This window comes from Eptesicus fuscus, chromosome 9, assembly GCF_027574615.1.
Source record: "Eptesicus fuscus isolate TK198812 chromosome 9, DD_ASM_mEF_20220401, whole genome shotgun sequence".
NCBI lineage: Eukaryota > Metazoa > Chordata > Mammalia > Chiroptera > Vespertilionidae > Eptesicus > Eptesicus fuscus.
The window spans coordinates 20511452-20533926 of NC_072481.1; the positions used below are offsets into that span (position 1 = coordinate 20511452).

At 59.6% G+C, this 22475-nt stretch overlaps 2 protein-coding genes across 2 annotated transcripts; one reads left to right on the forward strand and one right to left on the reverse strand.

Annotated features, from left to right (window-relative positions):
* Positions 1 to 10322: 10322 nt before the first annotated feature.
* Positions 10323 to 15223, forward strand: HPCA (hippocalcin). Its single transcript, XM_028133346.2, has 3 exons — positions 10323 to 10700; positions 14911 to 15016; positions 15126 to 15223. The coding sequence occupies exons 1-3, from the start codon at positions 10323 to 10325 to the stop codon at positions 15221 to 15223; spliced, it is 582 nt and encodes a 193-aa protein (XP_027989147.1).
* A 429-nt stretch (positions 15224 to 15652) lies between these two features.
* TMEM54 (transmembrane protein 54) lies at positions 15653 to 20871 on the reverse strand. The gene is made up of 6 exons (XM_008156986.3): positions 20611 to 20871; positions 19213 to 19406; positions 17202 to 17261; positions 16871 to 17059; positions 16615 to 16749; positions 15653 to 16267 (listed from the first exon to the last, which is right to left on the reverse strand). Exons 1-6 carry the CDS (start codon positions 20624 to 20626, stop codon positions 16193 to 16195), a joined length of 669 nt encoding a protein of 222 aa, XP_008155208.1. The 5' UTR covers positions 20627 to 20871; the 3' UTR covers positions 15653 to 16192.
* Positions 20872 to 22475: the final 1604 nt, after the last annotated feature.

Below are 22475 nucleotides of genomic sequence, written 5' to 3' on the forward strand. Positions count from 1 at the left end.
ACAACAGCGTTTGCTCACAGGGTTCTGTGAGTAATCAGCGAAGATTAACCACTTGGGGGGCCAAATACACAGGCGCTGCTATTTTTATGGACAGTGGGGGCAGTTGTAATGTGTCTTAAAGTGCCCGACACAAAGAGTGTCCAATCAGTGGTAGCTATGACGACGAGGACGACGATGATAATGATGCAGGACTCAGTCACTGTTCATTTGGAATTTTCCTAACTCTGAAGCATCCAGGCCCTATGGGCCTGGGATGCCTCCAGTGACAGGGAGCTCACTACCTTCCGGCAGCATGTTTTCACTGCCAGAGCCTCCTCTTGCTGAAAGCTGCCTCCTGGAAGACATACCCCTGCCCACCTTCCTGCTCAGGGGGGCCGGCTGGCCTAGCTTCTGGCCTCAGGCCCCCAGCTTCCCCAGGGTCAGCCTAAGAGGCCCACAGGGTCGGAGGGCCAGGACCCGGGCATCTGGATCCCTGCTTTTACAGGAAGGGCAGGGAGCTCCCAAGTGAGCCCAGCTGGTTTCACCAGCAGGAGAGTCCCAGGGGGTTTGGCTTTTGCTGTTCCAAGTTCCTTTTCTGCTCACAGGGAGGACATGAGTGGAAGGAGAGCCCCTGCTGTCCTCTGGACCTCCCTTCACTCCTCAGTCTCAGGAACGGTAGGAGGCCGAAGAGCGACCCAGACTCACCGATTCACTGCTGCACTGTGCACACGTCACTGCGCCTCTCAGAGCCTCAGTTTCCTCATCGGTCAATGGGCCTAACAACAGGGTTTGCTCACGGGGTTCTGTGAGTAATCAGCGAAGATTAACCACTTGGGGGGCCAAATACACAGGAGCCCAAGCATTCTAATTGGGCGGCCTCAGCGCCGGGCCCACCGGCACCAGGCCTCCCCATCTGAGTTTGTGGGTCTCCGGTGAGTGCTCGTGGGTCTGGCATTGAGGGATCTGGTAGAGAGGGCAGGAGCCAAACAGTCCTGGGCTCAAATCTTGGCTTGGCCATGCTGTGCGACCTCAGATAAATCACTCTACCTCTCTGAGCGTGTTTCCTCCCTGGGCACCTGTCTTAAAGTGGCATTGTGTTACATGTGGAAAGGAAAGCACAGTACGGGATACACAGTAAGGATCTGTGAATGTAGCTGTGGGTATTATTATAAAGTGGATGTCCCTCATTCCCCAAAGACCTTGCCTGGTCTGAGCAAACCAGGGTGGCTGTGGCAGTGGAGCGTGTCAGACAGGGTGATGTCCTGACCCACTTCTCGGTAAGCAGGCTCATTGTGCATGTGCCTACACGTGCCTGTGGGTGCAAGAGTGTGTGTGTATGTTCATAAGGGGACGTGGGTGTGTATATACACATGCATTGGGTGTGCACACATGTGTAGAGTTGTGAGTGTGCATGTATGTGCATGCATGTACTCAAGGCTGCCCATCCAGGGATTCCCGGGCACATGCGTACTTGCAGGTCCCAGTGCAGTATTTCTGCAGGGATTCAGGAGGCCCCTCTGTTCACTGTTACTATGGAAACAAAGAGGCAATCCCCATCCTCAGGGAGAACCTGAGGTGCTAGAAATGAGAAGCTGACCCAGCCTTCCCAGCAAGAGAGGCAGATGGGGAGCACGTGGCCCTGGGATATGGCACCTCGGCCTCTGGGGTTCAGTTCTGGGGCTCTGGGCCCCTCTGAACCCTCTGGGAAGCCCTCGCTTCTTCGAGGCCCCAGGCCCACTGCAAAGGGCTCAAGAAACAGAGCTGGGTCCCATCTTGGATCTGGCTCCAACCCCAGGCAGTCTCAGGCAGGAGGCTTGATCTCTCTGTGCCTCAGTTTCCCCTTCTGTAAAATGAGGATAATAGCAGAGCCAGCAGGGGCCTGGAGTTGGGATGTTGCCGTTCCTCTCCCTGGGGGCACCTGTCCTCGAGGCTGTATGAGTGTCACCCCTGAGCAGTCTCCTCCATGTGCCACACCCTCCTCACAGCGGCCCTGGAAGGAGGCATCTCACAGATGAAGAACTGAAGCTGTGGGAGGGCACAGCCGGCCAGCAGTGGGTCAGGCCTGCGGCCCCTTCCCCCGCCCAGCTCTGCACCACAGGAGCACGGAGGTGAACGGGGATTCCAACCGCTTTTCCGACTTCTGAGGCGCAGGCCAGGAGGAGAGCCACCTGGGCCCACGGGCGCTGACTGGGTGCCGCGTTCAGCGTGGGCAACCCCCCTGGGCACAGCCGGGCTGCCAGAGGCTTCTGGGAGGCAGATCCCAGTTTAGGAAGAACTTTCTTTATAAAGCCTTTTTTAAAATATACTTTTTAAAATTGATTTCAGAGAGGAAGGGAGAGGGAGAGAGAGACAGAAACATCAATGATGAGAGACAATCATGGATCAGCTGCCTCCTGCACGCGCCCCACTGGGGACGGAGCCCGCAACCCAGGCACGTGCCCTTGGCCGGAATCGAAACCGGGACCTTTCAGTCGCAGGCTGACGCTCTATCCACTGAGCCAAACCGGGCAGGGCTCTGCATTAAAGTCTTGGCTCAAGTCTCAAAAGCCCTGCATGCACGCTGTGCACACCCAGGCAGAATGGTGTGCACAGTCCCCGTGAACACACCTCGCCCTTTGTTCACTTCCGTTTGCTGTGAACCAGGGACAGTTTCAAACAGTCAGAGACAGACCAGGAGGACGGACGGCAGCGAACCCCCCAGCGATGGGAATGGGAGGGTCCTGGGCTCGTCTGTCAGAAGAGCTATGCAGGGGTCCCTCCTGATTTGGGGAGGGAGCACAGGGGTGAGCCGGGCCGGGCCACCTCAGGCCAGTCTCTATTCCTCTGTGGCTGAGCCCGAGGCCCTCTAGCTAAGCGCTGCTTTCCCCAGCGGAAGGAAGAGGGATTGTGGCTGCAGGCCAGGTTGGCTGGGAGATGACCCCAGCTGCCTGCATCTCACTCCCCATCCGGTTTAAAACCCATATGCAGGATATGGGGGTCAGGGCGCCCCCTTTCCACAGCTTGGCTCCAGGCCCCCTTTTTGGGTGCAGGGGAGATGCTGGTCATCTGGCTGAGGAGGTGCTGGACTGATGGGGAGCGACAGGGAAGGTGGAGGGTAAGGCTGAGGCGGGAGGTGAGGGCTGGGGCATGGCGTGGAGAGCCTCGACTGTCCACTTACTCTGGTAGGCGATGGGGAGCCACAGGCGGTTGTTAAGCAGAGAAGAAGGGGACTTGGTTGAGAGAAACTGAAGGTGGGGAGAGCTGTGAGGGCCCGCGTGATAATACAGGGCCATCCACCAAGGCAGGGGCAGGGGAGGCGGCAGGGAGAGGGCAGGCGGCCCGAGAGACATCCTCTAGTAAAAAGGGCTGCCAGGGAAAGAATGGGGGGTGGGGAGACCCGGATAGGGAGGAGCCTCGGGTTTGTTTGATGGATGGAGAGGGCCCCGGGCACAGGACCGGCTGGGTGGGAGGGGATGAGTTGGGCATTGGCTGGCTTTGGTCCAAGGTGTCGGTGGGCTTCTGGGAACAAGTCCAGGAAGCAGCTGGAATGCGGGCTCCATTGAGAAGGAGCAGGGCCGGAGGGGCTGTTGTGGCGGCGTTTGCACAGCCAGGAAGGGGCCACCCCAGGATCTGAGCCCGGGTCCGTGGCCCTGTGACGTCTGTGCGCTCATCCTGAGGGACCAGCGAGGGTGCAGCCCCTTCCTGTCTCCTGGGAGCAACTGCCTTCCTGGGGCCTCGAGCCACCCCTCGGCTGCAGAATCTTCAAGCCCCAGCTGCTGCTCGGTGCAGGGACCACCTCCCACCATCTTCCTGATCCCCCAACAGCAGGGATTCCCCGTCATCTGCTTGGAACCCCCGTTTATTGGGGGGAGACTGTGTGCAGGCCCAGTGCCCGAACTTCTCAGGGTTTCCGTCCCGTAATCCTCACACCGGCCCGGGGAGGGGCTAGCATCCTCCTCCCCATCTTACAGGGGAAGGAACCAGCCGAAGGAGACCTCGTGCCAAACCCTGGGCCTTGCCCTCTGCACCGCGGCGGTGGGCGGGGGGCCAGGGTTTGTCCGCTTGCTCGCTCGCTCTCGGTGGGAGCGACCAGGCCGCTGTGTGACCTGGGCAGGCGTGGCAGCTCCCTGAGCCTCATCTACAAAGCAAGACCCACTCGAGGGACCCCAGCTCCCCCACCACGCCCCTCTCACCCCTGACTTCAGGTGGTCCGTGCTCCCAGGACTTTCCCAACACCCCCACGCGCCCCCTCCTGTTCCTCCAGGCCCAGCCTCCTTGGGAACAGCCAGGCTCGGGCTGAGCTCCCGGCAGTGCTGCCACCTGGGCTCTGGTCCGGGGGTGTCCCCAGTGGTGAGGGGTGCGGGCAGAAGCTGGGATCAGTTGGGCTAAGATGCTGGGCATCCAGGATCCCCAGGCCTATCTCAGGGTCCACTCTGTTCCAGGCTGGGGTAGGCAGGGCCCTTTGGAAAAGGGTGGCTTGAGGTTTTAATCACTTTATCAATGTTTGTTTTTGTAATTCAGCCCCGAGATGCTTTTCCCTCCATCTGTCCCCACCATCTGCTCCCCTCAGGATTTTCCAAACCATTTGGAACCAAAGAGGGAGGGTGGGGGCTGGGCCTCTGAGGGGGGTGAGAAGGGACTACCTCTGCCTACCTCACTGTGAGGCCTCGGGGGCGGGAGGGGGTGCTGAGCTCCTGATTCAGACAGGACTGAGTTCAAATGCTGACACAGTCACTTTCTTGCTGTATTACCTCAGACAGGCGACTTCACTTCTCAGAAGCCTCAGTCTCCACATCTGTAAAATGGCAGTCATATTAGTGACTCTTCAGGATTAGTGCCGATCAAATGAGGTGACACATGCAAAGCACTCCGCATAGAGCGGGTGCTCAGAGCTACGTGGTCCCCGCTCCACTCACGCCCCACTGCTTCTCTCTCTGGCATCCTGGGAGCTGGTCTGATCCTCTGTCAGTGCTAGGGGAGGGTAGCCACTCTGCATTTGTCTTTTGACTGCTCAGCTCCTCACTGGTCAGATGCTGGGACTTGCCCTCACTTCTGTCTCCCATGGCCACGCCCACGGCTGCACCCTCTACATCTACCCTACGACGGGCCTCTTCTCCCTCCTGGATGCCTCAGCCTGGGGTGCGAGGGGCTGAGTGTCATCAGCAAGGACACCCCCACCCCCACCCCCAAAGAAGGCACGCTGGCAGGGTTCCAGGGCCACTGGGGCCTCATCTGTGTGTGCTCATGTCCAGAATTCCAGGCCCAAGGGCCGGTGAGGCAGTGCGTGCGGCCTGCCTTGTCAGTGCGTGCGGCCTGCCTTGTCAGTGCTCTGGGCTTGGGAAAGGCCAGGCACCAGATGACCTGTCTAACCTTTCTGCTCAGAAAGGGGAAGATACCCAGGCCTCTGACGACTGCCCCTCTGCCCCCCTTTCTGGGCTATATCTCAGGGCACGAGGCCTTGGGCCAAGGGCTTGGTGTGCAACAGGGGGGTGGGGGAGGGACCCCAAGCCTTCCCCTTTGCTCACAGAGGCCTCCCAGAGCTTCTTAGGAGGGAGAAGTGGCGGATGGGAAGTACCCAGCAGAGCCTACCAGGGCCCAAACTCTACCTCCAGGTCCACCTACTCACTTGAGGTGCAGGGAAAGTCAAAGGGAGGTGGGGTACGCAGGGTGAGGGAAAGCCACGGTCCTGCCTTCAGAGCCCCACTGGGGAGGCAGGATGCAGACGGGTCCTGAGGGCAGGGCATCAGTCAGCCTCACAGAGCAGGAGAACAGCGGGACTGGGAGAAGTGGGCTCAGAGGGGCCGGGACTGGGAGCCCAGCGGAGGAGAGGAGCTGAGCTGAGGAGCGCCTGGAGGAGGTGAGGCTGGGGCAGGGAAGTGGGAGGGAGCAGGGAGTGGCTGAGCAGCCCACGTGAGGGTAAACTGAGACCGCAGGATGGGAGAGGACCTAGAGCGGAAGGGGAGGGTCTGGCTTCAGGCAGGTGGGAGAGGAAGGAGGGGTGGGGGGAGAGGGCCTGAAGCCGGGACTGCAGGCCAGGCCCCTCTTCCCCGCCCCAGACAGCAGGGGAGCCGGGAGAGAGCCTGTCACTCAAAGGGCCTGAGGTGGGGGCTGAGCGGCACGTCTCTCCCCACCCCCAGGTCCTCCTGCAGGAGGCAGCTGGGAACCACCCACACATGTCTGGCGTCTCTCACGCCTCCACCAGGGGGTCCCAACACCAGTGCCAAGGCACACGGAGGAACTGGTGTTCCCAGGGCCCAGCTGCCCTCCCCGTCCTCCACAGCCTGGCTCCCGGCTTGAGGAGAGACTGACCACCTGAGCAGCGTGGCCTGGGAACCTGGAGGTGGAGCTTTGGTCTGAGCCCTGGGAGCCGGGAGGGCCCAGGCCGCGGCCACAGAATTGGGAGGAGTTGTCCAGTCAGAACACAGATGCCGTGGGCACCCCTTCAAAGTACCCCCGGAAACCAGCCCCTCATGTGCCACCCTGCTCATCGTTTACCCTGAGGTGGCCCGTGGCTCCCACCGGGGCGCCCAATCCTCAAAGTCTGTTCTAGACAGAAGCCCTGCACAGGCTTGACCTGGACGCCAGACCCTGTCACTGCTCAAAGCCCCGAGCGTTTCCCGTCTCATCCGGAAGAAAACCTGAAGTCCTTGGCATGCTCCGGAGCACTGCCAGCATCCCAACCTCTGCACACCGACCTCCACGTTCCCCAAAACACGTATCTAACGCACTGTAGGCTTGACTTGCATATTGTGTCCATTGTTTTCTAAAAATATGTTTTTATTGATTTCAGAGAGGAAGGGAGAGGGAGAGAGAGATAGAAACATCAATGATGAGAGAGAATCATTGATCTGCTGCCTCCTGCACGCCCCACCCTTGGGGATCGAGCCCGCAACCCAGGCATGTATGTGCCCTGACTAGGAATCAAACCGTGACCTCCTGGTTCATAGGCTGACACTCAACCACTGAGCCACACTGGCCGGGCTACTGTGTCCATTGTTTACTGTCCACACCCGTAACCCCACTGCCTAGAACAGGGCTGGGCACAGAATTAGTGCTTGAGAAGTATGTGCAGCGAGTGCTTGAGGGCACATGGATTCAAGTCCAAACCTCCCACTCACTACTGTCAGACACTGGAAAAAATCACTCAACCCATCTGCACCTCAGTTTCCTCATCTGTGAAGTGGGGACACTAAGCACCACCTCTTAGAGATGGAGAAAGGACAAAATTCGAGCTGAGGATATAGGGATTGTGGCTGAGGCTGGGCCTGTGCACCTCGGAACCCCCCAAGCTGGAGATAGATGGTCCCCAGCCCTCACAGGCCGGGGCTGGGAGGGAGGCAGGGGGTTTCCTTGATGGGGGAGGTGAGTGGGAGGAGCGCGTTAGATCAATGTTGGAAGGTGGGATTAATTCTGAGGAGATCTGGAGTGTCAGGTGGGATATGGGGGTGCACTCTGCACTGCCCCCTCCCGGAAGAACCCTCCGCTCAGTCCCGGAGTTGAGGCGCGGGGGCAGCGGGGCAGTTAGCGCACCACTAGGATCCGGATTCGACGTGCGGCTCCAGGTAGGGGTGGGGGAGAATGGCAGTGAAGGGGGGGCAGTGGGGTGCTAGGGCTTAGGAGAGGGATGTCTGGGCACTGACCTCTAGCCACCCCAGTCAGGCTACCTGAATCGAGATGCTGAAGAGATGGGACCTCGGTCCCCCTCCCCTGGCGGGTGCTCCCTCGTGAGGGGGGCGGGGAAGTGAGGGCGCCCCCTTCCCTCTCCGGGCCAGGGGAGGGGGTGGAGGCCAGTCCCTAACCCCCAGGGCTGGAGGGGAAAGGGAGAAGCCGGGACCCCCACCCCAGGGGAGGGCTCGGGCAAACGCTGCGGGGCGTCTCCCTCGCAGTCCCTCCTCCCGCCCCCCGCCCGCCCCTCCGGCCGCCTCTGTCGCCGCGCGCCGCAGCAGCGCCGCCTTCCCTGCGCAGTCGGAGTCTCCGCGTCGCTGGGTGAGTGGGGGCCGCTCCGGGCTGGGCTGGGGGATGCGGGGAGGGGGCATGCCGGAGGGAGGGGGCCACGTCCAGGGCTCCCGGCCCCGCCGCTCCCGCGCCTCCCGGAATCCTCCCTCCGGGGCGCGGGGCGCGGGGGCTCCCGGGGGAGAACGCGCGGAGCTCTCCAGGGTCCTGACCTCAGAGTGGCCGGCGCGGAGGAGTCTGGCTTCGGCCGCCTCAGAGCGCCCCCTCCAGGAGGGGCCGCTCGCCCGGCGCTGCAGGGATTGAGGCGGGGGCTCAGGGCGAGAGCTGCGGAGAGGTCCAGGGGGGGTCCCCAGGCAGGTTGCTCAGGTCGAGCTGTGAGTCCTCCCCATTTTGGGGACTGGGGGTCCTTGGGAGACGACAGAATCTTCTACCACCGTCGTTTCCACGTCTTCCAACCGGGAGGGGCAGCTCGGAGGGTGGCAGGGAAGAAGGGGCACTGGGAGATCGCTCCTGCCCAGTGCATCTCTCTGCCCCCACCCCGATGACCCAGTTCCTTGGACCTTGAGGAAGGGACTAGGGGACACACTCGGCCCCCCCTCCCAGCCGCAGGCATGTCCTCAGTCCCCTCCCACACACTTGTTCAGTGGGTCCTCAGCTCGGGGCAGAGGAGGCTGGTGTAGAAGGGAGGGTGGCCAACTTACAGAAACATGCATACGAGACACTGCCGAGGGCACACACAGGTTCCCCAAATGGCCACACAGGCACAGCTCCCTGCGCTGTGATGGGTGCATACCTAGTCACATGCACATGCACAGATATGGATTGAAACACATGGGGAGACACATGCAGCGCAGAAACCAGGGACACACATGCATACAGGCGCACATGCACTCACACACATGCTCACCCACATGTGCACAGGGCTTCGTGCAAAGTCACCCACAAGGAACCCCCTCACCTTGTCTCACAGCCCTAAGCTGGGGAGATTCACCTGCACGTACCCCGCATCTTTGCCCAGAACTGCCTGGCTGTCTCCTCTCCGTTGCTGTCCCCTCAGCCCTCCACACTCTGAGCTCCTGCACGGAGGGGACCTTTCTGGACTAGAGGCAAGGTGAGTGCTGGGGAGGGTTGGCTGGCCGCAGGTCTCCCTGGAGCAGGGACCCATCGTAGGTCTGAGAAGGGCTGCAGCTCCCCTCCCTGGGACCCGGCAGCACCCCTGGGAAGAGAAAGACGGCAAGGGAGCCTGTGGGTCCCATGTGCAGCTGGCCACATGAGAGGTGTTGGCATGGGAGTTGCTTCTGATGACATGTGGGATCGTGGGCTGGTATGTTGTGATGGGACAGGTATGGGAGTTGTGCATGCGTGGTGCCCTGTGTCCTCCCATGTGAGTGGTAGAGCAGAGGGAATGTTGTTGTGTGTGGACGCACGGTGACCCATGGGTGGGTGTGGGCTGGTGTGTGGCATGGGACCCAGCATGTGGATTTGGTGAGCTGTGTATCATACGTCAGTATGCATTCATTTGTATATTGTGCACAAGTCTTGTGGCATCAAGTACATGGAGATCATTTTTATTTATTTAACACTTATCTAGCACTTACATGTGCAGACATTCTAAATGCTTCCCATGTATTAACTGATTTCATTCCATAACCCTAATGAGGTAGGTACCACTATCCCCACTTTACAGATGAGGCAGAGAGAGTTTAAGGAAATTGTCCAAGGTCACGTTGCTGGTGAGAGGCAGAGCGGGGATTTAAACCCAGGCGGTCTGGCTCTAGAGCCCACGCCAGCATCTATCTTATGCCACCCCTTGTTGGGCACAGTGTGTGGGAGAACAGCCAGTGGGTGGGCTGCAGGTGTATTTCGTGGGAATCAGGCATAGGTGAGACAATGAGGGGGCAGCGCGGAGGAGAGGGAAGGACCAGGAGGCCGCTCTGCACCCCCCCGGGAAACGCTGGGAGTCAGTCTTGTGACTCCATGGCTGTGTCCCTTGAACCAGGGCACCTCACTTCCTTGATCCTGTCTTCTCATCTGTAAATGGGACCAATCCCCAGGCCTCGGTTGGGAGGGTGGAGTGGTGTGCATCTGTGAAGGCCCAGTGGCTGGCTCTGGGCAGGGCCTTAGTAAATGTAAGCCCCCTCCCTTCCTGTCTCCAGGCCTGTTCCCTGGGGAAGGGTGAGGTCTGGGGAAATGCTGTGGGGCCTGTCACAGAGGCAGGATGCCTGGGTGCAGGCTGTCTGGGTGCAGGCTGTGTGCCCTGGGCCGGCTCCTCTCTCTCACTGGGAAAGAGAGGCTGGGTATCTGGTGTTCGGGGGCCTCCTGGAGTGGTGTCAAGGGACCAGGAGGGCCTGACGTCCCCTCTCCATTCCTTGGCTCTCTGGGGGACCTAGGGAGGACTCAGCTCAGTGGCCATGGGCAAGCAGAACAGCAAGCTTCGGCCAGAGATGCTGCAAGACCTGCGGGAGAACACGGAGTTCACGGAGCTGGAGCTGCAGGAGTGGTACAAGGGCTTCCTCAAGGACTGCCCCACCGGCATCCTCAACGTGGACGAGTTCAAGAAGATCTACGCCAACTTCTTCCCTTACGGCGACGCCTCCAAGTTCGCTGAGCACGTCTTCCGCACCTTCGACACCAACAGCGACGGCACCATTGACTTCCGGGAGTTCATCATCGCGCTGAGCGTGACCTCGCGTGGCCGCCTGGAGCAGAAGCTCATGTGGGCCTTCAGCATGTATGACCTGGACGGCAACGGCTACATCAGCCGCGAGGAGATGCTCGAGATTGTGCAGGTGGGCCCCCGGGCCCCTCAGAATGCCAGGTGCAGGCCCAACAGCTTGCACCCCCATCCCTTCTTATCCTCTTGACAGCCCCGTGGGTAGGAGGTAGCAGGTGCTATTCTTACAGCCCACTTAAAAAACTCTTTAGTTAGGAAATATTTTCCAATTTAAAGAAAAGTTGAGGAAACTCCCATAAACCCTTTAGCCAGATTCACCAATTAACATTGACCACGATTGCTTTGTCATTGTGTGTGTGCACATGTGTGTAATGTTTTGTTGTTCTGAACAGGACCCTTTACCTCCAAACACATCGGGATATATTCCCTGAGAACAGGGACATTCTCTTACATAACCCACATACGATCGTCCGTCAGGGCATTTAACATAGAAACAATGCTGTTAGCTAACTTACAGGCCATCTTCCAATGTTGCCAGATGTCTTCATGACACTCTTTCTTGCCCTGACCTAGGATCACACATTGCATTTTGTTCTCGTGTCTCTTTAGTCCCCATTAGTCTGTAACAGCTCCGCAGCCTTTCTTTGTCTTTCAAGATTTGACATTCCTGCAGAGTACAGGCCAGTTATGTTTAATCGATCCTCATTTACTCAAGAGAAAACAGATGCTCAGAGAGGTCAAGCCATTTGCTCGAGGCCACACAGCGCGTGAGTGGGCCACCTGGATTCACAGTCCACATTCCATCTGGATACCCAGCCACAATCCAACTAATTAATTCAGGGCTCTCTAATAGCCTCATGCATATAGCCACAAGCTCTGTGCATCTTTACAACAGCCTCATGAGGCTCAGAGAGGTGAAGTGACTTGTCCAAGGTCACACAGCATATAAGAGGGGGGGGGGCCAGGGGGGGGTCAAGCTCAAGCTGGCTACCACTCAGCTACCTCTTTTTTTTAAAAAATTATATTTTATTGATTTTTTTTTACAGAGAGGAAGAGAGAGGGATAGAGAGTTAGAAACATCGATCAGCTGCCTCTTGCACACCCCCTACTGGGGATGTGCCCGCAACCAAGGTACATGCCCTTGACCGGAATCGAACCTGGGACCCTTGATTCCGCAGGCCGATGCTCTATCCACTGAGCCAAACCGGTTTTGGCTCAGCTACCTCTTGAAAAGGGTCTGGCTTCCAATTCTGGAGTTGGACTCAACTCTTAGATTGCTCACCTGAAAAATAGGGATGGTGATTCTGATCTTACAGGGAGAATGTAGGGCCTGACAAGAATACCATTTCAATACAAATGAAGTGTGACATGTTCGCTTTATCTCAAAAAGCTTTCAGAGTGTCCATCCCCTCAGTCCAGCACTAAAGACCATCAAGGCTCCGGTTCTATTTTTACCTCTCCGGTTCCTTGTACTGAGCTTCTGTTTCGTCCCCTGTAAAGTGAGGATGCTAACCCTCAAGGCTACTATAGGTATAACGCGGGTGAGGACTCTGGCAGAAGGCCGGTACTTGGTGAACGTTAGGATTCTCTCCTCTGCACATTCTCTGCTCCAGCCAGAATGGCCTTTTCACCGTCCTTGGCGTGTGCCCCGAGTGCTCCTGCTGCACAGCGTGGCTCAAGCTCTTGCTCCCTTTCCTTCGGCCTCTTTCTTTTCGTCCCTCAGCTCTGCGACTGCTTCCCACTTCCAACCCACCTAGCCCCTGCTGGACTCGTGGGCGTCTCTGTCACGGAGGGCCCGGTCTGCTCTCTCCAGCTGGAGTAGAATGGGCTGCCTTGGGAGGTGGTGCCTCCGTGGGCCTATCAAGAGGGCAAAGCCTTTACGTTTGTCAATGACTTGCGTGGGCCAGGCAGTAAGTCTCTGGTTGATGGGTAGCGGGGAGTTCTGGGGGTTCTGGTGGAAAGGTTGAGGTAGCCAGAGTGGTGGAGGATTACTGAGGGGTCAGGCAGCAGCTGGACACCAACCAATGTGGAGGGGTGTTCATGTTTTCCCGCTTAGTGTGGTTGCACTGGTATATACTGGTAAATCTCAGCCCTGCTGGCGGCGCCAGCCAGTCCCATTCCCTGGGCATCCTCGGGACGGCCTGGCTGGCCTCTGCTGTCTGGGTCCTGGTTTCCCTCACCACAGCCCATCCGTCAGCCCCAGAGGCCAGTGCAGACAGAGCGAGGCAAGGCCCAGTGCCTGATTAATTACAAGTCAGCTCCAGGGAAACAGTGAGTGAGCAGCAATTCCAGACAATTAATTAGGAGGCCCAGGAGGAGAGTCGTCACAAGGGGGCGTTCACTAAGTCCTTCTCAGGACCCTGTCCTGTGGTCAGGAGGTGAGCACACTAGAAGGGAAGAATCTGCATCTTGGCTGCTTGGGGCTCCCCCCTGCCCAGCTTGGTGACAGGGTTGTAAATGTGGCATCTGGGAACTCAGGGGACGGAAGGTCAGGGAAGAACTGAGGATGCGGTGGATGAGTAACAATGCGTATACAAGCTGCTGTTTACGGACTACTTACTCTAGCCAGTCACTGTTCTATACACGTGGTCTCATTTAATCCGTTAGACAGTCCTCACAGGGGAGATATGATTACCCCATTTTACAGATGAGGAAACTGAGGCTCACAGGGGTTAAGTACTTGTCTAAGGCTACAAAGCAAGTGACTAGTGGAAACAGGTCCACCTTACGTCAAAGCCCCCGCTGATCATCACCACCCCACAAGCATCTCTCCAGCAACTAAGAGGAAGTGGGCTCTAATCTGGACTCTACCATTAGCTCCCTTGCTGAGCCTTTATTTCTTATCTGGAAAATAGGGACAAAGTACCTGACACATACATGGAAGCTAGTATTATTGCCCAGGCAGAGGCTGTAAATGCTGGGAAACCTGGAAGGTGCAGGGGTGTTTATCTGTGGCAGAATCACCTCCCAGGGAAGGCCTGATAGTGGAGGGGTCAGAGGGACCAGATTGTAAAAACTCTGAATGCCAAGGGCCAAATGGCTTGGACTTGGTACAGAGGCAGTGGGAGGTGCCATGGCTTTCAAAAGGGAAGTTCCTGCCAGGTGCGGGGCATTGTGCTGAGCTCTGGGGATACGGGCACTAGCTAGATGTCCATGGTCCTTATTTGTATGTTGGGGACTAGGAACAATCCCATAAAGGCGTCCCCTGAGGTGTCTGTCCTCAAAGGAAAAGCCCAGGAGGCTCCGTGTGGGCATATGGGCCCTGACCTGCATGGATCAGAGGACTCCCTAAGCAAGCGCCATGTAAGCTGAGCCACAGGAGTGGGAGGCAGCAGAAGAAGCGTGGGGCAGCATCCAGAAGGAGCTGAGTGCACGGCAGGTCTGGAGGGAGGCCTGTGGATGACTGGAGAGAGGGGGCGGCCCGCTGGGCTGGGGATGTGGTGGGGGAGATCTGTGTTTAGAAAGAGCTCTCGGAGGCAGCGTGGGGGGGACAGACCCAAGGAAATGAGGCTGGAAGAGACCAGTGTGGAGGCTAAAGCCGGATCTGAGGCAGGGTACATTTGTGGTAGGGGCGAAGGGAAGCAGGTTTCTTGGAGGTGGTTTCAGTAGCAAAAAGCTGGAAGATTGAGACGATCGGTCCGCTCTTTGAGCCCATCCCACTGGCCAAGCCCCATGTGCTCTGTGTGCTTTTAGCGCAAAAACCCTCCTTCGTGTGCCTCGGAGCTCCTGCACGTGGGCGACTACAGCCCAGGGTCCGGCAGAGTCCAGGTTGTCCCCGCCCCCGGCAGATGCTCATTTGCGTTTATTTGCATAATATTCCCCGCCCCCTCCGGCCTTCCAGCCCTGAGGGCGGCCCAGCGCCCCCTGCCGGCCACAGCGGTACCGCAGCCCAGTGCCACCCCCACAGCCCAATTCCTTCCGTCCGCCGCTCAGCGCGGGCCGCCCGGAGTTTCCGAGAAACCGCGCTAAAACCGTACTTACCTTCAGCCCGATGTCTTCCAACATCTCTGTCACCCCCTGCACCCAGCTACCCCCAAATTTCCGGCGCCCACTCGGAGCTTCCCGCTGCGGTCTTTGGATTTGCAAACCCCTCCGTCAGCAATGCCTCTCCCACCTAGCGCTCCCCGGGAACTCGGTCAGGGCCCGCGCCTATAGACCCCGCTCCTGGGAAACCTTTCCAGACACTCCTTCCCGAACCCCCCGGTTCCCCACGCCTCCGTGACCCCCTCTCCACCCGTCAGTGCACCTGGGGGCGTTTCTGAAGGTCGGGTGGGGGGTGCTCAGCAGCCTCCTCTCACTCCCCGCCTTCCCCTCCCGACCCCCAGGCCATTTACAAGATGGTTTCGTCGGTGATGAAGATGCCGGAGGACGAGTCGACCCCGGAGAAGAGGACTGAGAAAATCTTCCGCCAAATGGACACGAACAACGACGGTGAGGGGCAGGGGCGGGCGCCACCTCCTCCCCTTCCCGCGGCTCTGCTCTCTCGGCCTCCCCTCGCTGGGGGGCCGCCTCCCCCCGACACTGTTCCCTCTCGCCGCAGGCAAGCTGTCCCTGGAGGAGTTCATCCGCGGGGCCAAAAGCGACCCGTCCATCGTGCGTCTGCTGCAGTGCGACCCCAGCAGCGCCTCCCAGTTCTGAGCGAGGAGCCAGGTCCCCTCCTCCCCGCCTTCACCGGCCGCCCCCGGCTCTCAGCTTCCCCTCCCTTGTGTCTCTCCAGGCTGGGGGTCCGACTGGGCCTCCCCCTCCCATCCCCAGGGTCTGCACCCTGGGGGGAGCCTATGGGAAAGGGAACCCTGCAGTCCTCCCAAGGCCCAAGCAAGCGGTTAGCACCCCCCAATGCAAGAGGCCACATCTCCCTTCGGCAACGATAGGGAGACAGGCTCTGGCGTGGTCCTCCCCTCCGAGCCAGCCTTGCCCTCTAGATCTTAGATTTCAACCATCCTCCCTCCTAACCCACCCGCACAGCTCCGAGGCCAGACTTCCCTCCCCCAGTCACCGGGCAGCTCCCCCCCCCCCCCCCCTGGTAGGCCTCAGTCTGGGTGGAGAGCGGTGGAAACCGAGCCCAGGTGAGGAGCCAGGCTTTTTATTTGGAGGGGAGAGAAGGATGCGGGGGGAGGGGGGGGGGTGCGTGGTGGCGTGGAGGGATAGGGAAAAAGCTTCCTTGAGCCACCCTTCCCTTCCTGCTGCAGCGTTTGTGGGCTGGAGGCCCCGCTGCAAGAGGAAAGCCTCCCAATTGCAGTTGTGAGCCCCATGACCCCCGCCGCCTTTCAGCACGTGGATGAACACAGGCCCACAGACACATGGGCAGACTCACCTAACCGCCCCCCCCCCCCGCCCCCACATCCTGCGTGGGAAAGCACAGGCCCTGGCGAGCCCCTCCCCTGCTGCATGCCTCCCCGCAGTGTCTCTGTTCTTTTTAATAACTTCAGAATAAAGTCTCACTTCAGTGCAGAGTCTGGGTGGCTGGGGAGGGGTTTACAATCCCCACCCAGGTCCGGGCATGGCCACTGAGCCCTCATGGGCCAGCTCCAGGAATCCTGGCCTGGGCTCAGTGCAGGCGCGGTTGCAGGACCCCGAGCTCACGGGGTGTGGGTGAGGCAGCAGCTGTCAGAGGGTCAGCGGGGCAGAGCTGGGGCAGCCCATCAGGTCATGGCCCTCCACGGGCTCCGGGCTCTCCTGCATCTGTGGAGACACGACGGGCTGCCAGGCTGCGGGTCTGGGTCTGGATCTCCTCCAGGCCCCGGGGGAAACGAGGCTCCCTGACATCCCCCACAGCAAGAGCCAGGCCACACCCTTGGAGTGCCCCCAATTCGAGCCCAGATGACCCCCACCCCCCTCAAGTCCTGGGCCTTGGGTGAGCCAGGAGCCAGCTGTGTGACTTAGCTGGGAGATCTCCCTTTGGTCCTGGGGGAGAACACTGTCGCCCCAGTTTTCAAGTGGGAACCCCATGCAGAGGGATGGGGGCTGCCCTGCAGGGGCTCCCAGAAAATGGGGGGAGTCAAGGCTGTGGAGGGGATGGCAGGCCTTACCATGTGGTGGCTGGTTTTCCCCCACCAGGGCCTCAGTTCCAGCAGCTGGTGGGCGAGCTGGGCGCATCGCACAGCAAACACACTCTCTGCCACGCAGAACACAAGTGAGATACCCCAGAGGCACAGGCTGGAGCTCTGCAGGGACACAGGGGCAGAGTGGCCACAGGGGTTGGGGTGGGTGGGCGAGGCTCCAACCCCTGTGGCCATCTTGGATGACCCCCCCCCCCCCCACCCCATCCCAGGCCTAAGCACTCACATAAATGCGTGTGGGGTCGAAGGGACAGTCGGGTGCCAGGGCCAGGAGTTCGGGGCTCTCAAAAGTGCAGGCGGCCAGCAGTGCCCGGCCCTGGGTGGCAAAGGTCACGGCGATCGAGGCCAAGAGTCCGAGAGCACAGGTCAGAGAGAGAAGGGCACAGGCCACACTCGAACTAAAGACTGCCCAGCGCTGGGAAGGAGAGACCACTGGTCAATGGATCTCAGGCTCCACCCCACATGGGCAGTTCTGGCCCCCATGGGGTCAGCTCACCCCCTCCAAGCAGGCCAGGCCCTTCCTTCCCCTAAGCCCGATTCCGGGAGGTGCCACATACCAGGGGGATGCTGGGGAGGTAGCGTGACAACACGATGGCTGCGATGCCCGAGGTGATGACCTGTGGGGAGACTCAAGTCAGCCCTGACCCTCCTGCTGGAGGAGAGTGGGCAGTGAGGTCAGGGCACCCTCAGGTAAGGATCCCACCAATGCCAGCTGGAGCCCTCCCCCGCCTCCTCCTCCCCTGCTTAGCCTTAGCCTCATTACTTTGATCTGCATGGAGGCGCTGCCCCCAAGTGATGTTTCTAAGCACAATCACTTCCTGCCTACAACCTTCCATGGCTCCTTCCTGCCCGTAGCTGTGTATCTCAGACAGGGACCTGTGGAACCCAGGGCCGCAGGGGCATGCACCAGGATATGTATGACTTGCCTCCCTGGAGTGGAAGAGATTTTGGAAGAAACTAAGTAACTCGACTGTCAAGGAACTAAAAACAAAATAAACAAATCAGGGCGCTTTATGGAGAATTCACCATCTTAGGAGTACATTATCTCAGGCTCTCAGTGACCTGGCCTCGGTCCCAGCAGCAGCTCAGCTCCACCCTGCCAAGTCTCTCCGCATGGCCCTGGATGTGGAGCCCCACACAGCCTGCTCATGACGCTGTCCACACAGCACCCTCTCAGCCCCAAGAGTGGCTGTTTAACCCACCAGCTGCCCCCCCGGATCTTGGGGGCTCCACTCAGCCAGGCTTCCTTCCTGAGCTCCCTCACTGTACCAGGCATGGGCTGCACCCATAGGAGGCATAACGGGAGTCCAGCAACGTCTTTAGTTCACTGTGCAGCTATGAGTAGGTGCCTCAACCTCTCTGGGCTAAGTCCTGCTCTGCAGGATGAGCTTCTGGAAAAGACCCTGGCTTTGGTGTCAGACACATTGTGTCAAGTCCAGCTTGGCCTCTTTGCTTCAGCAGGAGGCTGGGTGAATCCCTGAGTCTCGGTCTCCCCCTGTCGGGATAATAATGGCCCCATGTTGCTGAGAACAGTGAGAATTAAATGAGGAAATGAGGGTGAAGCGGAAGGGGTCCATCCTTGGAGCCCATAACCCTGAGCTCACGGCCTTCCTTGCCTTCCATCCAGGCTGGTGAGAGGAAAACACGACAGTCATAGTAACTCCAAAGGACCCTGCACACATGGGCACGGCTCAGCCCGCCCCACGGACTGCGGCTCTCCTTGCTGGGCTGGCTGAGCTTCGTCGTGCAGGGGAGGGAACCGGCCGGCAGGGAGAAATAAGTCCCTTAGCTGGAGGGGCAGGGAAGGGGCTGACACTGATGTGTGGACTTTGCCCACAGGGCTGTGGCCACCGCTGTTACGAGGTGGGAAAGAAGTTGATGCGCTTGAGAGTACCGGGCTCCTGCGTTCATGTATCCATCCAACGGGTCCTGACCTCCAGGCATAACCGTGGCTACCATTTATCCAGGACTTAGCGTAGACCAGGCCTCATGCTAAGCTTCTGATACATGGTTTTTCAGTGTCTCCAGAACAGATCTGAGCTACTCCCACCCCCATACCTTTGCATCTGCCATTCTCTGTGCTTGGAATGCTATCCCAGCTTCCTCTACTACCTGTGGGCCACACACCTGGGTGATGGTAATTGCACCCTATCTTGGAATTCCTACTCATCCGTCAGTGCCCAGCTCAGGGGCTTCTACCTCGGTGAGCCCTCCTGAACCCCCGCAAGCTGAGCGGATGCTCCTTCCTTCGTCCAATGGCGTCTTGCCTATTTCCCATGATAGCAATCACCCCAGCTCCCAGTGGTGAGGCCGAGCCTGTGTCAGACACTGTGCCAGCACTTTATGTGGATGATCTCATTCAGTGTCACGAGGACCCTCTGTGGTGGACACTGTTACGAGCCCACTTTACAGACGAGGAGGCTGAGTGGCTTGTGTCGCTGGTACGTTGTGGAGCAGGGGTAGTGCTTGGGCTCTCTACGTGCCCATCCCAGGCTCTGGGCGGAGACTCACCGAAAACCTTCCGGGCCCCCTCCAGCCCCGCCAGCCCCCCTCCCCGCCTGGGCATACCAGGATGGCAGAAATGACCGAGAGGATGTTGACCACGCAGTACTGCAGAGCCACAGCGTCGTGGGGGGCAGCCACGTAGCGCAGCACAGTGCCATGGAGCAAGGCCGCTGCGATGAAGCTCACGTGGCCCAGCACCACCAGCACCAGCCCCGTCTTCATCAGCACCTTCCGGAAGTCACCCACACTCAGGCCACCTGTGGGGGACAGCTGTGTCAGGGCCACGGGTGGGGCTCATCCTGCCCTGTTCTAGGGGACCCTGTGCCAACAGGTAGTTCCCAGGAATCCGGGAGGGATGGGGCCATCCAGTCACAGACACTCTGTGACCCTGCACCAGCCCCTCTTTCTGAGGCCCAGATCACTCCTGTGCAAAACGGGGAGGGTTTGGTCTGGCTGTTCTGGGAACCCCGAGCCTGCGGGACCCTCTGCAGCTGGAGCTGGAGCTGGAGCTGGACGGGATGTAGGAGAGTCAGAGGGCAGGTGACAGGCGGGACAGGCATGTGGAACTGGAATGGCGTCGTGTAGATTAGCTGCTGGTCAAACAGGAAGGGGCACGGCAGCTTTGTCCCAGGGCCCTGACCCACCTCGCTGCATCCACCCACCCACCTGGCAACCCAGATACCACCCGGCCCTGAGCCGGGCGGGCTCATAAACAACAGCAGCAGCCCAGGCCCAAGACTTCGGTCAAACTGGAGGCACCGGGCCACCACCGCCGGGCTCTGCCTGGAGCCCGGGGCAGTCTGAGGGCAGGCCCTGGCTTCTGTTTCTGTCACCGTTCTGGGAGCACTTAGCCGTGTGGTTGGCATCCTGGTAAGCACTTGACTCTCAGAGCTAGTTCATCCTCATGGTAGTCCTAAGGAGGAGGGGCTACCACCCCATTTTACAGCTGAGGAAACTGAGGCTCGCAAGGCCTCTTGGACTCCCCAGGTGTGCCTGATGCCAAGAGCCCAGGGAGTGAGGGGAGGGGGCACATCCATCCCACTCCTCTCTGGATCCTGTTTGCCAGTGGTCCTGCCCTCCCAGCCCGGGTGGGAAGTGGGAACGCTTGGCCAGGCGAGGAAGCGGAAGGCAGGCGCCTCTGGCTCAGAGCCCCACTGGGCCCGGATTTCCTCCTCTGTCTTCCTCTGGGCGAGGTGGGGGCTGCTCTGCCAGCGTTTCTTCCTCGGCCTGGGGGGTCGGGGGTCCCACCTCCGCGAGAGAGGAAAGTGGGGAAGAGGCCGGAGGGGCACGGACCAGATACCAGCATCCCCCCACCTCACCGCGGGCAAAACTCAGGCCGGAGCCGAGCGCCCTGCAGAGAAGGCGGCCTGGACGCCGGTTCCCGGCTCCCCGAACAGTGCTCCGCCCCCGCCGCAGCCTCGGGTGGGCTCGGGGCTCCCGGGGCGCACCCCCTCGGCTCACCAAGGCGCAGGCACATCTCGGCTCCCGCGCGGGGTCCCCGCGGCCGGCTCAGCGGGGCTCCAGAGGCTGCGGGCGGCCTGGGGGCTCCGCTCCCATCCCGGTCGGCGGCCGCCGCGCGCCCGCATCCGCGCCGCGCCCACTTCCCGCCGGGAGCCCGGGCTCCCGGCCCCGCCGGCCTCCCTTCCCGTCACCCCCCGGGCGGCCCTGCCCCGGGAGGGCCCTGGCGGCCGGCTCGCATCCGGGCCGGTCAGACCGGCTGGGCCGCCCTTCCTGGCCCGCCCGGCTGAGTCACAGCGCTGGCCCCACCCCCACCGCCTGGCACACTGAACTCAGCAAACGATAGCCGGATTGGTAAAGTCCCTACTGTGTGCTCCTGCCAGGTCTACACTTCGTAAAGGGTCTCTGGAGAGTTTTCAAAGCATTTTCTTATTTTATCTCACCACGAGCTTAGGGGGCAGAAATTACTATCCCTGCAGACAAAGGTAAACAGGCCAGGAAGAGAAGAGAAAGCAATTTGCCTGGAGTCACCCTAAGGACAGACCCTGTCCCCCAGGCGGTGCCTCCGCCACCCACTGCTGCGCTCCCCACCCTCTAGGAGGAAGAGGATTCCCAGCCTTCACCCCATCACAACAACCCAGCGGATATGCACACGACCCCCCCCTCTCCCGCCCCCTCCTCCTCTGAGCTTGTTTCCATCTGTAAAGTGGGCATCACTGAAGTGGGGGCGGGCCAGGAGCGTGCTGGGGCGGCCTGGTGCCCAGCTGTACCAGGGCCCACTGCGAGCCCTGTGTGTTGGACCTGGGTCAGCACACCCAGGGCCTCTGGAGAGCGAAGGGAGCACAGTAACACCGCAGGAGGGGTGGGGCCCTCTGGCCGGGCCTGGAAGCCCCTGTGACGTCCGCAGGCCACCACAGTCAGGCAGCGCTTCCCTGTCAGGCGCTGTCTGAAGGGGGACACTGCTCGGCAGGTGCAGGTGGGAAGAAAAGCGTGTGAGGTAAGAGAGAGATGGGGACAGTTCCCAAGCCATCGGCTGGCATCTGAAGGCTGGTGTCCCCGTGGACGGCCTCCTCCTAGGGCGACTGGGCAGGACTCGTCTGTATTGTAAATGGCCAAACACCTGTACTCGTGACCCAGCAATTCCACTTCCAGGTCTTTACCCTACACCCCAGAGTGCAAAGGGACACATGCCTCTAAGGATGTTTATGGACAAGCTGTTTCTAATAGCAAGTTACAGCACGAAAATGACAACCAAGAGAGGTACAGGCTGGAACAATCCTGAGAGGGAAAGATTGTCACCCGTTTTACAGGTGAGAAAAGTGAGGCAGAAGGTAAAGGGCTCTTCGAAGATCGCACAGCTCATGTCAGCGGTAGAGCCGAGACTTGAATCAGGCCTAACTGTGAAGGCTGCCCTGACTTCTGAGTGTGGCTGGGGACAGTGGGGAGCCATAGACCCCAGGAGTGGGACTGTTTCTAGGGCCCTGAGGAGGGAGATCTGTCCACCTGTTTCTCCCCAGACACAAGTTCCTGGTTAGGGCCCAGCCTTAGCTGCCTGAAGTTATTGCCGTTTCTCTTCCTTATTGCCAATTGGTCAAAGTCCATTAGTCTGAGCCACCCAGTGCCCCTTGCCTCTGCCCCACCCCTCTGCACACTGGCCTTGGGTTTCAGGAAGAACCCCAGGCCATAGCTCTAGTCACTTGTCCTCTACCAACTCCCTGGACACGCTGGCAGCTCACTGTCATTCCCTGGGCCTCAGTTTCCCCATCTGTCAAATAGAGATAATGATTGCCTTTCCTGCCTCCCAGATGTTGGAGGCATAACGCTTTGAGGGATATGAGAGTGGATTGGAACCTAGCCAGAGAAATATA

What these genes read in the sequence shown, in the direction of transcription:
- HPCA (XM_028133346.2), top strand. Translation starts at nt 10,323, where the DNA reads ATGGGCAAGCAGAACAGCAAGCTTCGGCCAGAGATGCTGCAAGACCTG. An exon ending in AGATGCTCGAGATTGTGCAG is followed by an intron (nt 10,701 to 14,910) that starts GTGGGCCCCCGG and finishes CCCGACCCCCAG; the next exon opens with GCCATTTACAAGATGGTTTC. An exon ending in AATGGACACGAACAACGACG is followed by an intron (nt 15,017 to 15,125) that starts GTGAGGGGCAGG and finishes CTCTCGCCGCAG; the next exon opens with GCAAGCTGTCCCTGGAGGAG.
- TMEM54 (XM_008156986.3), bottom strand. An exon ending in CGGTCATTTCTGCCATCCTG is followed by an intron (nt 17,262 to 19,212) that starts GTATGCCCAGGC and finishes GTCTCCCCACAG; the next exon opens with GTCATCACCTCGGGCATCGC. An exon ending in ACCTCCCCAGCATCCCCCTG is followed by an intron (nt 17,060 to 17,201) that starts GTATGTGGCACC and finishes TCTCCTTCCCAG; the next exon opens with CGCTGGGCAGTCTTTAGTTC.